Below are 15,334 nucleotides of genomic sequence, written 5' to 3'. Positions count from 1 at the left end.
TATTTTAGAAATGATAAAAAATTCAGTTAACTAAAAATTTGATTTTGATATTTATTTTTTTTTAACCATAAATTTGATTTAATTAAGAAATTTCAGTTTTCATTGACAAAGTTAGGGAAAAATACACTAAAAATGTATCATAATAAAATGAATTAAGTCTACTTTCATCATAAAAGACATTTTATGAGATGAAAATTATTTAAGTTATATATAAAGTATTTTTACTCTATACACAATCGATTTAGGGTTTAAAATGCATCCTTATTGATAAAATAGATCGTACCTAATTCTAAGCATCTTGTGGAAGGAGGATTACCTAATAACATATAAAGTATATTTTTCCAATACCTCACTAATATAGGCTTCAAACCTCTTGATCACACTCAGATTAAATATTTAAACTGTGAAGTTTGCAGATTGAAAGATTGAATATCTACAAATGAATTAGTATTCAAATTAAATTTAATTATAATATTATATTGAGAAAAATAGACCATACCTAATTTTATTTCAAAAAGCACCTTATGAGATTAGAATTACCCAAATCATATAAGAGAAAACCTAACATAAGGAAAAGGGTGTTTGATTTTTCAACAGCTTTGTTATGATTTCCAGTTTGTTGACATATTTAGGCTTATTTTTTTGTTGGTATTAGAAGACAAGACTAGTAATTCCTTGAAAATGGAAACTAATGATTCAAACTGGAATAATTAAATGTAGCAAATTTGACCAGCTATGATTCCTTCAGAAGTTTTTAAAACCAACTATTGACTAACATGCTCCAATTTAATTGAAGTGGGTTTAGTAATCATATGGTTTTTGTTTTACATATACATAATTAAGCTTTAATTAATTGTATCAATCACTGATCACCATGTCAAGTTCGATTTTCTACTCTTTAATCTCTAAAAAAGTAAAATATATAACAAAAATTTGAACTGCCACATTTGATTTAGATTCCAAAAACAAACCGGACCTTGGCCATGAGAGTGTAGGTGGCCACAAGTGGAGCTTCAACGTGAAGACTACGTTGCTTCTCGCCCATAGAAGACGACTAATCACTTGTTAGTCTTTACCTTTTAAATTATAATTTGATTTGATCCTTTTATTTTTACAAAACTAATTACTTAATTATTGTCGTTCAAGAGAATTTTTTATGGGTATGAATCTACAAAATAAAAAATAAATAGATCAGATGTCCACAGGTATGGATCCGGTTAGGACCCTCCAACGCTCATGTTAAAACTAATATGAGAGAACAGTGTATTAGATTGATTAAAGAAAAAGAATATACATTCATAATTCATAGATGATATAATCTTTTATATAGGATATGGATAATAGTTGATTGTAGCAAGTTAATTATGTAATTACATAGATATTATTAATTAACATAATCCTATTCTATTTATAGTGCATAATTATAGGTATTACTATATTTGGCAATCCTACTAAAATTGCTTATCTTTAATCAATATTACTTTTTTTTATTTAGTGGGTCTTATAGTGGTTGAACAATTAAATAAATCTCGTGGTTAAATTATTAAATATTATTAGACTCATAGGCTATTCACAAACTCGAGTAACTGAATTAATCATTTATATGTTGAGGAGCTATATTATTAACCCTCCTATTTTGAAAAATACATAAGTTAATTCATATATTTTTGTTCCATTCACTCTTTGGTCTCTACGATATTTTATGCATTAGTTTGAATTTCATTTAGATCATATAATTGAAAAAAATACAACTATATAATCTCTTTATTTTCTAAACCTTAAACTATTTAGTCTCTATAACCGTAATTTCTCTCCTTTGAAACTAATAGAAAATTTAAATTTAAATTAGATGGAGGTATTAAAAAGTAAATAGAACAAAAATATTAACACTATTTTATATATATTTCAAAATAAAATGATCAAATATTAATTTCAATAAAATAGAAAAATAAATATTCGAGTTTCATTTAAATTGATTTAATTATTACTACCTTTGTCTATTTTTATTTGATATTTTTCAAAAATAGTTTTATTTAAAATTATTTATCACTTTGAAAAATAAAAATGAACTAATTTAATTTTAAAAGAATTATATAAAATTAAGCATAATAATTATTTCTACTATTTTCTATAATTTATCTTATTACCTCTCTCTCTTATTATATAAAATTTTATTATAATTTAAGTGATTTATTTTTTTTCTTTAATAATCGTGCAAAACTTTTAGCTACTGTTTAACATTTTTACATAATAAGTGAGGAAGTAATTAAATCACATAAATTATAATAAAATATTATTTAATTTGACTAAATTACTATTTATTTCACCTAATTAAAAGAGAAAATGTGACAATAAGATGAGTTTTGGGAAATTTTACAAATAATTATTGTGTTTTGTAAGAATAGAGATAAAATTGAAGAAATTAATTAATACTTTTTGATCTTTTCAAAAGGACAATAATTATGAAAAAAATAATTTTTAAAACTAATATATAAAAGGGGGCGAAGATAATATATTAAATGTGGTATTTTTAATTTGGAATATCTCTCATCATATTGATAGAACCAAATATTTAAGTAGACAATTACAAGGAATCAGACTTTGGTAAAGGAAATGAGAGGTCAAGAGATACATAATCAAAAGTCCATTTCATATCAACAACTAATTTATGAACTCATGGCCCATTGATAATTAATATAGATCAATTTAATTAATTTTCTAGAGGCATTGACAGATAAATGCCCTTTTCAAAAGTAAAGTGTCTTTGTTGCCAATGCTTTGTATGTGGCAGCAGCATAAAGGTGCATTGATTGCAAAATAACGTTTGGTAGTTTGATTCTATGTAAAATATTATTTTTTTTATTTATATTATTTGATAATATAATATTTATATGAATATTTAGAAATTAAAAGAGTAGTTCATGAAATATTATTTTTCTTAATTTTTAAAGGGTAAGAGGGTATTTTGATTATAGTAAAAAAATATAATACTATTATTTTTATGTTTAACAGTTAATTTAACAGTTATTTTTATTCAATTAATTTATTTTAAATTATTATTATATAAATAGTTAATCACTAATCATTAATATTTAATAGTTAATAGCTCTGTTAAGAGTCCCACATTAAAAAAATACAAATAATTCAAAGGATTTATAAAGGTGAAGGATTAACTACTTAATTGATTAGTTTTAACTTTTTAGCAATAGTTGATTCTTACATGAGTAAGCTCATCTCACTCGTTATGGACTCTTACTACGGCCCACACACTCACTTCCAATCGCTCAATTGAAATTTATAATGAACTCATAGTTACTAAAACCTTGAGTTGCATATTTTGAAGAAGTTGCTAATTAAACCCTCTATTTTCTCCCTCAAAATTATATTTGCTGGGGGAATTTCTTTGTTCTTGATATTCTTTGAATTTGTGAAATAGGGTGATGAGGAGGTAGAACTAAGGATTTTAAGCACTGATTTTTTAATTTTTTTCTAAGAAAATATTAAAAAATTATATAAGGGAAACTTGGATGACAATATACTTCTCAAGATCCATTAAAAAAAGTTTTCTAAATTAAAGTGGGAGAAAATTTGAATTAAATTTACCATGTTTGCAATTCAAATTAAATAGTTTAAGAGGGAAAATATTTATTTTTTTTTTTACTTGTTTTACAGAATAGTTTTATTTTCCCTTTAAATATTATATTAAAAGAATTTCTCTTTTTATTTTTTTTTTCATTTCTTACTATTTTCACTTCCTTTCCTTTCCCCTCCCACCGCATAAAATCATCAAAATAATGTGTTAAATTTATTGCACTTTCATACATATCAAATCATCTTTAATGTTTTCTAAAAAATAATACTATAATACTATGAAAGATAATGAGATGAAAATGGAAAGAAATTGATAAATTCAATAATAAATTACTTATATTTTAAAACCAAATTTCAGCATCGCACTCGATGCAATCTCAATTCTTGGATCACAGCTTATAATATCAATATATTGGAGAGTTGAATTCAATTAATGACTGTGGAATCAAACTACAGTTTGAGCTTTTTTTTTTTAATTTTAATTGAAAATTAAATAAAAATTTTATAATTCTAAACATGACAATATAATATAACATTGAAATTGAATATAAAAGGATCTTCACTTGATGAGTAAGAGGAAGGAAAATAAATAAATATTTATATATAATTTCCTCAAAATATTAATTTCAAAATCAAATCAAATCCTACCCACATCCACTAATGGAAGATATTTTTAAATGAATGACACAAAATTCATGAATCTTTTAAATTCTTTGGGTGGAAGTTCGACCCTAAATTCTTCCACCATATATATGCACAAGTCAAAAAGAGGTAGCTCAGAAAACATCCTTTCAAACCCCTTTCTCCATGGCGTCTTCCTCACAAAGATATTATTCTTTATCATCATCATCATATTCTTCTGTGGAAATTCTCTTACTGGTCTTTTGGATCTAATTTCCTCATCTTTTTCTCTCTTTATATTACTTGGCAAACAGAGCCAAGATCAAGAACAAGATTAGAGTAGTAAAGAAAAGAAAATAATGGAGAGTGATGAAATGCAGAACTTCATTAAGGTATGGCTTGCAGTTATTATTTCTCTATGTCATTGTTATGCAATTAGAAACATTATTCCTATAGGGATCAAAAGACTACTCTTTGTTCTCCCTGTTGTTTGCCTCTTTCTTTACCTTCCTCTCAATATCTTCTCTCCTCATCTTGGTGGCACTACTGCCTTTTTCATTGCTTGGCTTGCAAATTTCAAGCTCCTCCTCTTTGCTTTTGGCAAAGGTCCTCTTTCTGCAGATCCATTAATTTCTCTTCCTCTTTTTGTGGCTGTTTCTTGCTTACCCATCAAGATCCATAAGAACCCGCCACCCAAAACGCCTTTAAATCATCAAAACAAAGAAAACCCACCTCCAAAACCATATCAAAATGGCCAAACCAAAGAAACCCCATCAAGAAAACCAAGAGAAGGCCCTCTAAATTATGCAATAAAGGGTATATTAGTGGCCATTTTGGTACGTGTTTATGATTATAGTGACTATATCCACCCAAAAATCATTATAGTTCTCTATGCGTTCCATGTCTACTTCTTACTTGAGCTCACTCTTGCCATAAGTGCAGCCCTGGCTCGAACCATGCTCGGCATAGAGCTCGAACCACAGTTCAACGAACCCTACCTCTCCACTTCGCTTCAAGATTTCTGGGGCAAGAGATGGAACCTCATGGTCACTCGCATCCTACACCCTACCGTATACGAACCCACACGCAACTTCTGCGCGCGTGTCATTGGCAGAGAGTGGGCAACGCTCCCAGCTGTTTTCGGAACATTTGTGGTGTCAGCAGTAATGCACGAGCTCATGTTCTACTACCTGGGGCGCGTGAGACCCACGTGGGACATCACTACGTTCTTTCTTCTACATGGATTCTGTTTAACCGCGGAGATTGCTCTAAAGAAGATGATAAAAGACAAGTGGCAACTGCCGGGGTTATTGTCTGGAATCTTGACAGTTGGGTTCGTCATGTCGACAGCGTTTTGGCTGTTTTTTCCAAAGTTCATGGAGTGCAGGATTGATGTTAGGGCGTTTGAGGAATACGCGGCACTAGGAGCGTGGGTAAGGAATGCGAGTGAAAGCGCATTGCGAATTTGGCAGGGTGATAGACCGTCATGATTTAGTCTCAAAGAAAAAAATGAACGGTTCTGATTTGCTAATGCTGTGTTCTTTCTAATCCCATAAAAAACACTTTGTTACGACAGACAATGTCGTTTAATACAACGTAGTAATCAGATTCCATAGTCTTATAGCAGTGATTCTGTATAAAATATTCTATATGAAATAATAAATTAATAGGAACCAAATATATATATATATATATATATATATAATTTTTATTTAAATTTAATTTATTATAAATTTAAAATATAATTATATGAAATTTAAATATTTAAAAATAAATTTTATTATATATCTTATGTCTTAAATTATCTTATATTCTAGATTTATAATACACTAAGTCTAAATAATAAAATTTTAACTTATAAAATTATAATTTTGAAATAACTATTCAATAATTTTTCTTTTCAAAATTTAGTAATCACTTTATTTTTATGTAATTCAATGATTTGTGATTACAGGTAAATATACAGATATGGTATCACTATATTGGCATATAATTTCTCAACATGTTGTCAAGAGCCTTGCTTTATGTTTATTTTTCCCCTTCAAATATTTAATTTTTTTTATGATATATATCATTTATAATAAGTTCGTATTAATAATATAGCATTTTTTAATATATTTTATTAATAACATATGATTAAAATTCTTATTTTTTTAATAATTTGTAATCTGTAATTTATTTTTACTAAAAACTTATAAATTAATGTCAAATCATTGCTAAAAAAAATCAAACCTATGTAAATTTATAACTTTTTTTATTAATTTAACTACAACTAAATAATTGAATTAAATATTTTATTTGGTTAATATTTTAGAAATGATAAAAAATTCAGTTAACTAAAAATTTGATTTTGATATTTATTTTTTTTAACCATAAATTTGATTTAATTAAGAAATTTCAGTTTTCATTGACAAAGAGAGGGAAAAATACACTAAAAATCTATCATAATAAAATGAATTAAGTCTACTTTCATCATAAAAGACATTTTATGAGATGAAAATTGTTTAAGTTATATATAAAGTATTTTTACTCTATACACAGTCGATTTAGGGTTTAAAATGTATCCTTATTGATAAAATAGATCGTACCTAACCCTAAGCATCTTGTGGAAGGAGGATTACCTAATAACATATAAAGTATATTTTTCCAATACCTCACTAATGTAGGCTTCAAACCTCTTGATCACACTCAGATTAAATATTTAAACTGTCAAGTTTGCAGATTGAAAGATTGAACATCTACAAATGAATTAGTATTCAAATTAAATTTAATTATAATACTATATTGAGAAAAACAGACCATACCTAATTTTATTTCAAAAAGCACCTTATGAAATGACAATTACCCAAATCATATAAGAGAAAACCTAACACAAGGAAAAGGGTGTTTGATTTTTCAACAGCTTTGTTATGATTTCCAGTTTGTTGACATATGTAGGCTTATTTTTTTGTTGGTATTAGAAGACAAGACTAGTAATTCCTTGAAAATGGAAAGTAATGATTCAAACTGGAATAATTAAGTGTAGCAAATTTGACTAGCTATGATCCCTTCAGGAGTTTTTAAAACCAACTATTGACTAACATGCTCCAATTCAATTGAAATGGGTTTAGTAATCATATGCTTTTTGTTTTATATATAATAAAAATCCTTTATTAAATTATATATAAGAAAAATAATGGTCTTAGATTAAAACAATTTAATGATTGAAATCATATTAATCTTTTAAATAATTTTGGGAGAAACCAAAAATTTGAACTGCCAATTTCAGTCCCATTTGATTTAGATTCCAAAAACAAATTAAACCGGACCTTGGCCATGAGAGTGTAGGTGGCCACAAGTGGAGCTTCAACGTGAAGACTACGTTGCTTCTCGCCCATAGAAGACGACTAATCACTTGTTAGTCTTTACCTTTAATTCTTCAGAAGAAAATTATACTTTGACACTTCTTTACGAATATCTACAGGAACCACTTGCTTTTCTTTACACAGGAGTTGAAAAGATCAAACCTTTTTCTGCTTCCAAATGTGATCTATATTGTATGATGATTTAATTTTACTCTTCTTTCTTTATTATGTGTTCAATGATATCAGTAAATAATATTGTTATACCTTCTTTTTTTCATATTATATATTTATTTTATTTTATTTTAATTAAAATATTTCAATTAATAAAAATTACTAAAAAATAATAAAAAATCTAAACCCAAAAATATTTTCTTCATGATGATGAGGGTTACACCAGTTTCTTCCTTGTTAAGACGTGTAAACTCTGAAGGAATGAAGTCATCAGCTTCTTTTACACACAGCAACTTGCACAAGTTTAGCTGAGAGGCTCAAAACCCTTTCAAGTTACACCACTTCAAGCTCAACCATGGACCTGGTAATAATTTTTCCTTTTATTTTTTATATTACTTTAGCTCAAGTGCAGCCTAACAAAGCAAAAAGGTAAACCTTTTACATTTTAGGTCAGTGTCTGTTAGGGGTCCAAATGTGTATTTTGGGCTCAAAATAGAACATTAACAGAGGAACAAGGTGGCTGTGCCTGTACTCATCTTCATTAAAAGCCCAATTGGTCAGGCTATCCTGATATAAGATCTTGCCTATTTGAGTTGACAGGGTGTTTCTTCATTAATTACAAGACAAATATCAAGATTTAAATCTTTAATAATAATTAAATTCCCAACCACTAGATCATTGGTTGAAGGAAAAACAAGAATGAATTCTGATGGAATAGTTAAAAAAAGGTGGTAAAATATGGTTTTAATGAGTATATAATTACTAGGGAAAAAATGAATCTCACTCATGAGATATAATTTGATGTTGCCATGATTAAGAAATTAGAGCATTGTCAAGTCTACAAGGTAAAACAATCAAGAAACTTATTCTGGTCATTTTGCAAGCAGTTGGGTGCTATAATAACATTGAAAATGATGGCTTAACATGGACCTTTAGATGGATAATTGAATTATTATATCACTAAATCATGATTAAGATATGATTCTTATTGCCAGTTCCAATCATCTCCAATCAGAATTTTGGATTCCCATTTGCTGTTGCCAGAGAAATGGAGTTATCCTTTGGGGGTATTTTTTTTTTAGCGGGTTTGGTGCCCTTCAGATTAGGCACATTTGGGTCCTAAATGAAGTTATGTGTGGGGAGAAAAAGGGTTGGTATGATGGGTTTTGCTTTGGGCCTTTGCCCTTAGGTAAGTTTTTGTTAGGAAAGGGACAGCTAACCTTAAGCTTAAGAAAGAAAGCTATAAAGTTGAGACTATGGAGAAAAAAAAACAAAGCCTACCAACAACATTTCCTAGTTCTGCATTCAGCTTGTGCTTCTATTCAATTTGCACTTCTTCAATTGTAATCTTAGGTCTAGCTTGATCGGAATAACTTAACTCAAAAACTCTAAATTCTTGAGAGACAACTCAACTCAGAAATTTTAAATTCTTAGAAAGTGTTAAAATTTAACTTGTTTGGTTAGTTATTATCCTTAATTTCACGTAAAGTTAGTGAAGTCACTTTCTGAATAGTTTACTTATCAGAAAGTAGATCTTTTTACACTAAATTCTATTCGATTGACCTAATTAAATGAAATTAAAATTTATTTAGGGATAAACTACTAGTGCTTGCTCTTTCATATAAATTCTAATGAAATTAAATTTGAAAATTGCACTATACATATATATATATATATATATATATATATATATATATATATATATATATATATATTGTTATCTTTATAAAAAAATAATGGAAGATGAAATTAATTAACTTATAAAAGTAGAGATTAAAAAAAAAAAGATAATACATATCACAAGATTTTCAAGGTTTTTATAGTGAGTTGTTTTCATTTATATTGTGATTGAATTATTAATCCCTAGCTTTTATATTAAATATAACATGAATGATGCTTTAAACACATATAATTAAATAATTAAGTTGTATATTTATTTCATGACTAGGTTTCGTTTATTTCTTATAAAATATTTTACTGATCAAAAGAAAAATTAAATCATTTTTAAGAAAAATAATAAAAGAAAGTCATTATCTATTTTTTAAACTTTGATAATCTTATTAAAATATAAAAATACTTATACATCTATGATATAAAACTCCTATCATTAATCTAATATTATAATCAAATAATAAAAAAATATTTTTCATATATAAATTATTTTTTCTGAAAGAAATGAAAATTAAAATCTTAATAATAATACATATATAGTACTTATGTTAAAAAGAAATTATAGAATGAGTGCTTTGCAAACAACTTAGAGTTTAATTTCATTCCTTAATGCCTAAGTTTAAGATTACATAAAAAAATGAAAAACAGATATATCAAAAATAGAACATTGCACTCATTTTATTCATGTATATTTAAAAAAAACATTTATAACAAATTATAGATTTTTTAAGGATTCAAAACTATGGCTTCTATTCTATCCAAGAATTTTCAATTTTTAAGGATATAATATAACAATTTAATATTTAGTCCTACTTTCTAAACTTTAAATTTTCTATTTTTTAAATGTATTATTTAATAAAAATTTAATTTAAATTGAATAAAAAATTAAAAGATAAACAAAATATAAATACAGAAATTAATTAATATATTTTTAAAATTAAAATATTAAATATTTAATTTTATTAAAATAAAAAATTTAATAGTAATATTTTCAATTTTTAAGGATAAATAAGACTCCCATTAAAAAAAATAAATGAGGCCCCAAATATATTATTTAAAAATGGATTTGTAGATGAAGGCATATAAAACAGAGCAGTCATGGTGGAAACTGACAAGAGGGAAGACAGAGTCTTGGACTGTTATTGGTAATCTGGTCTATAATCAGAGATTTGCCATATTTATTGGCATGAAAATGGCCTTGGGATTCGAATTGGGTGGGCTCGCTTTTTACTACCCAACAATTTTCCCTTCCCCATATCATCCTTCCCGTCATCTGCCACATAAAGCCGCTGTGCCATTTCATGTCAACTCCAACGACTTATCTCCATAGCCCCAACTTCCTTTGAACCCCTCTTCTCCCTCCTCTCTTTATGTAACAGAAATCTCGAATTTTCAGATTTTTTTTATCCGTTTCTCACCAGGAAAGATTTGAAGAAACAAAACCATTTCACCAAATTGCTTTAAATGGGATACCTTTCTTGTAAGGCAGAATCAGCTATTGCCATCTCCAGCACAACTTGTCAATTTACTTCCAAAACCGCCCAAAACAAAGTAGAAAAGCCCATCAAGATCCAGCAGTTTCACTACAGTGATCTTGAGGCAGCTACCAATGGTTTTTCTGACCAGAAACTCCTAGGCAGAGGCAGCCATGGCTGTGTCTACAAGGCTGTTATCCATGGGCGCCATGTTGCTATCAAGAAACCCTCAAAAGGTGTTGAAATTGGCCAGGAAGTGGATAATGAGATCGAGATCTTGTCCAAACTTCACAGCCCAAGATTGGTAAACTTATTAGGCTTTGCAAATGATACTAAAGATAGATTGCTTGTTGTTGAATTCATGAGCAATGGCACCCTTTATGATATTCTTCACTCAAATTCAAGACCACCCAATTGGGGTCGAAGAATTCGAATGGCTTTGCAAATTGCTAAGGCTATCGACACTTTACACTCACAAAACCCACCTATAATCCATAGAGATATAAAGTCTGCCAATGTTTTGATTGATAGGAATTTCAATGCAAGATTGGGTGATTTTGGTTTAGCACTAAGGTGTGGTATCGATGATGATTATAGACTTAAATCAACCCCACCTGCTGGTACCATTGGTTATCTTGATCCGTGTTATGTTACTCCAGATAATTTGAGTACTAAAACTGATGTCTTTAGTTTTGGGATTTTGTTGTTGGAGATCATTAGTGGAAGGAAGGCTATTGATGTGGGGCATTCACCACCTTCCATTGTGGATTGGGCTATTCCGCTTATAAAGAAGGGGAAGCTTCGTGCTATTTATGATCCAAGAATTGCCCCTCCCAAGGATCCTATGACTAGGAAGCAGCTGGCTTTGATTGCTGCTAAATGTGTGAGGTCTTGCAGGGAAAGGAGGCCAGCAATGAAGGAGGTTGTTGATTGGCTAACTGCTTTGAGTAAATTGGTTCCCCTTCATTCATGGAATGGATTCAATAATCCATGTATGATGGTGGAGACAATGGGGCGTCCAATTGAGTTGAGAAATAACCTGTTTGGTCCAAGACCAGATGGTGTTGGAGAGGAGAATTTGGATGGTACAGATGGTAAAGTTGCTATGCAATCAGTAAAGGATTCAAGGAGGGTGTATTCAGATTTGGGGTTTCGGAGCAATTTGAAGGAACTTATGGCTGGAACAGAGGGACAGTCTGGATTTCTGGGAGAGATTGATGGAGTTGAATCTACTTTCAAGTCTGCAAATCGGGTTTCTAGCTCTAGATTTGGCAGTGCAAGATATGGTATCAAAGGAAGAGCTCAATCCAAGTCTCGTGACAGAAGTCTCTTTCGAATGAGAAGAAACCAATCTGCTGAGGATAATTCAGAACTACTTTCAAAGCATGATGACACAGCAGCTCGTTCGAGTTTTAGTGCTCAAGGATGTCATGACATCTAGCAGATTAAAAGAGTATGATTGAAGCAACTCAAGAGCAGAGCGAAGCTCTGGCTTGTAATCTTCTATTGCTTGTGAATTTCATTGATGTAGATTTGTTAGTAGTTCATTGATTTGTGAGTTTCCAATTAATCGGTAATGCTTACTGAAATGTTAAGGTGTTGTTTGATTCAACATATGTGCAGATCAAGGCACATTGTTGATGTCCCTATAATAGTTTGTTTATCCTTTTCGTTTGTTACATCTTTGGTATGCAAAGCTGATGTATGATACATAATTGCTGTTGAATAAATCAGTCTTCAATTGCATAGTAATATTTTCTCTTCTTCTTTTACCTTAGATGTCTTCTGAATATGTCAAAGTTCAATTAGCTAAGTCTGGTCCAGTGGTCCACCACCTCTGTGGTTTATTATCAAAGGCATCTTTTGAATTGGAAACAGTTAAGTTATGAAAACAACTTGTAATTTAACAGCTGAAGAATGTTTGTCAATGTTAAGGTGGCTGGCCCATGACATATAGCCTTAGAACTTGTCAAAGGCTGTAGTGTAATAAGTGCGAACAAAGTTCATTTGTCAAAGAGGCAGTTTAATTCTGTATACCTTCCTCCATTAAAGAAATTATCTTTTGCTTGTCTGCAACTTTTCAAAAAGTGCTTTCTTCCAAGAAAATACTTTCTTTTAACCCCGCTTCTAGAGAGACTTGAGCTTATATCAGAGTAATAAATTGGAACAGGTTACTGGAGTTCAAACTGTAAGATGTTCATAAAGTCAAAATGATGACTACAATTTCATGCAAGAATGCACCTTTCATGCAGTAAAAGAGAAATTACACAAACCACCCATGTGATATTTGTAAATTATACATATTTAGGAGGTATTTGTTTCACTTGTTAAGTGCAGCTGATAGCTGGTAGACACCCAAACAGATAAATTAGAGTGTTTGACAAGTTTCAAAAAAAAAAAGCTAATAGCTAATGAGCAACTGATATGGTACAGTTATCAGCTATATTCAATAATTAAACCAAACATGACCTTAATACAGTACCACCCAAAATGCCAAATGAATATAATTCTAATACAATACAAATATTATCCAGATAAGTATTACACCTCCTTTCAAGATAGGAATTTACTATGATCGCACTCCTAAGCTAAGCAAAGTCTATCTGATGTGAGCTCAAGCCTCTACGGTATGTATGTTGTTTTCTCTAGCCAATTCTATATTTAACGCAGTTCCAACCATTGACTAATGCAACTCCATTCCATCTACTGACTAGTGCAATGGGTTACAATCTACCGGTATTCTCTCTTGTCTCATAGTTATAAAAATTAACTCAAATTTTGTCAAAATGCATCTGCCCAAATAAATGCTGAGATATTAGAACAATTCAGGAGCCATGCACAAGAGATCTTAATTAATATTATTAATTATAGATTCCGTATGGCTGTTTTGCTGATTAAATGATACTTCTTTTATTAAAAAAAAAATAATTTTTTTTAATTAATATGCTGAATTCTTTTTTCAATCAGTAAGCTGTTAGTATAATTTATCCTGAAAAAAGAAAGCTTGCATAAAGATAATATTTTAATCCACAATCTCATCATATGCTCATCTGGTGTCATCTTGGGTTTTTTTTTTTAATTAGTAATTGGTCCATGCTAAAATCTGAGGATGTCTGAATCTCATTAATGATAAATCTCCTTTAAATAAATAAATAAATTCACTATGTATGCTCTTGAATCTTGATTTGCTTTGTTGGATAACCAGTTGTGTTTCTAGAACTTTGCATTATAAAGAATTGTGCATCACTCAAACATGATTTCTTGATATAACAATGGTGGTTATTGTTTCTATAATTAGCAAATCTTTATTTTTAATTATTTTTTTTATAATATATTTGGTCAAGCATGGACTCTTCTCTTATCTAGATTAATCACTAATACACCTAACTGAGATTAAGAATTAAGATTCCTCCATTTAGGCCAACTGTATATGTTTCTTTCTTCTTATATTTGATGTCATGATTATCACTTCATTTTTCCTTGTGGGCAAAAGATTTGATTAAAACAAGAAATAAACATGGCTTTCTCTTTTCTTTTCCTTTCTTTTTCCTGGAATTATTCGGTGATTTTTTCTGTTCACTTTTGCTTGAAAGAAAGTTGCACATTTCTCTTTATTGCTTTGTGTCATGAATGCCCCCATGGATATGATGATGGCTTCAACATTTCCAGGTCAAAAAACTCAAGAGATACACATGTATTGTTAATCAAGAATATTGCTCATATGCTTAGCCTAATTTGATCCAGTGGTAAAGGTATATTATTAGTCTAATTTAGTCTAGTAGCAAAAGATATATTATTCGTTTGATTTGTTCAAGTTCGAGTCTTCACTCCCACAATTCTCTTACTAAAAAATAAACTCGTACCTCGTCTTTCAATTTACAAATCATCATTTAGACTAATCTATTTAATACCTTGCAATTGATGTCAAATTTTAAAATACAATTATTATATGCACAATAATTTTATTATAGTCATTGATCATAGTGGGTCTCACATGAATTTCAACATAACCAATCGTCAAAATCTATTTATTGTACATACAACGGTTATATTGTATAATTTTTCTTATTTAATGAGTTATCTTTTTAATAGCAGTTTTAAAAATAATGTAAAACATAAATAGATTTCATAATAATTACATTATTATTATTATTATTATTATTATTATTATTATTATTATTATTATTATTATTATATAAAAAAAAAATTTATATAAATAATATAAAATTAATCTCATATGGTTATAAACTTAGGATTTTAAGATAAGATAATAAGTGCAAATGGTGAAGCATAATACAAGAGAATTTTAATTTCCAAGAAATCCAAGGACGCTTTTTTTGAAGTTTATCAAGTTATGGAGTAACAGCATAACTGCAGTTTTATCCTGTAATTTATCTTTGTATTCTTTCTCTTGTAAAGGGATATCTCAAATAAATAAAAATGCCTTGCCCAAGAAAAGGA

General features: G+C 29.0%; 2 protein-coding genes across 2 annotated transcripts; both read left to right on the top strand.

Moving 5' to 3' along the window:
- Positions 1 to 4,571: 4,571 nt before the first annotated feature.
- Positions 4,572 to 5,838, top strand: LOC110670609 (acyl-CoA--sterol O-acyltransferase 1-like). The gene has a single exon (XM_021832712.2). The coding sequence runs from the start codon at positions 4,572 to 4,574 to the stop codon at positions 5,700 to 5,702; it is 1,131 nt and encodes a 376-aa protein (XP_021688404.2). The 3' UTR covers positions 5,703 to 5,838.
- A 4,585-nt stretch (positions 5,839 to 10,423) lies between these two features.
- On the top strand, positions 10,424 to 12,625 carry LOC110670629 (serine/threonine-protein kinase-like protein At3g51990). Its single transcript, XM_021832734.2, has one exon. The coding sequence runs from the start codon at positions 10,863 to 10,865 to the stop codon at positions 12,312 to 12,314; it is 1,452 nt and encodes a 483-aa protein (XP_021688426.1). The 5' UTR covers positions 10,424 to 10,862; the 3' UTR covers positions 12,315 to 12,625.
- The last annotated feature ends 2,709 nt before the right edge of the window (positions 12,626 to 15,334 follow it).

The sequence above is a fragment of the Hevea brasiliensis genome, chromosome 14, assembly GCF_030052815.1.
Source record: "Hevea brasiliensis isolate MT/VB/25A 57/8 chromosome 14, ASM3005281v1, whole genome shotgun sequence".
Classification (NCBI taxonomy): Eukaryota; Viridiplantae; Streptophyta; class Magnoliopsida; order Malpighiales; family Euphorbiaceae; genus Hevea; species Hevea brasiliensis.
This window is presented reverse-complemented; position numbering and strand designations above follow the sequence as displayed.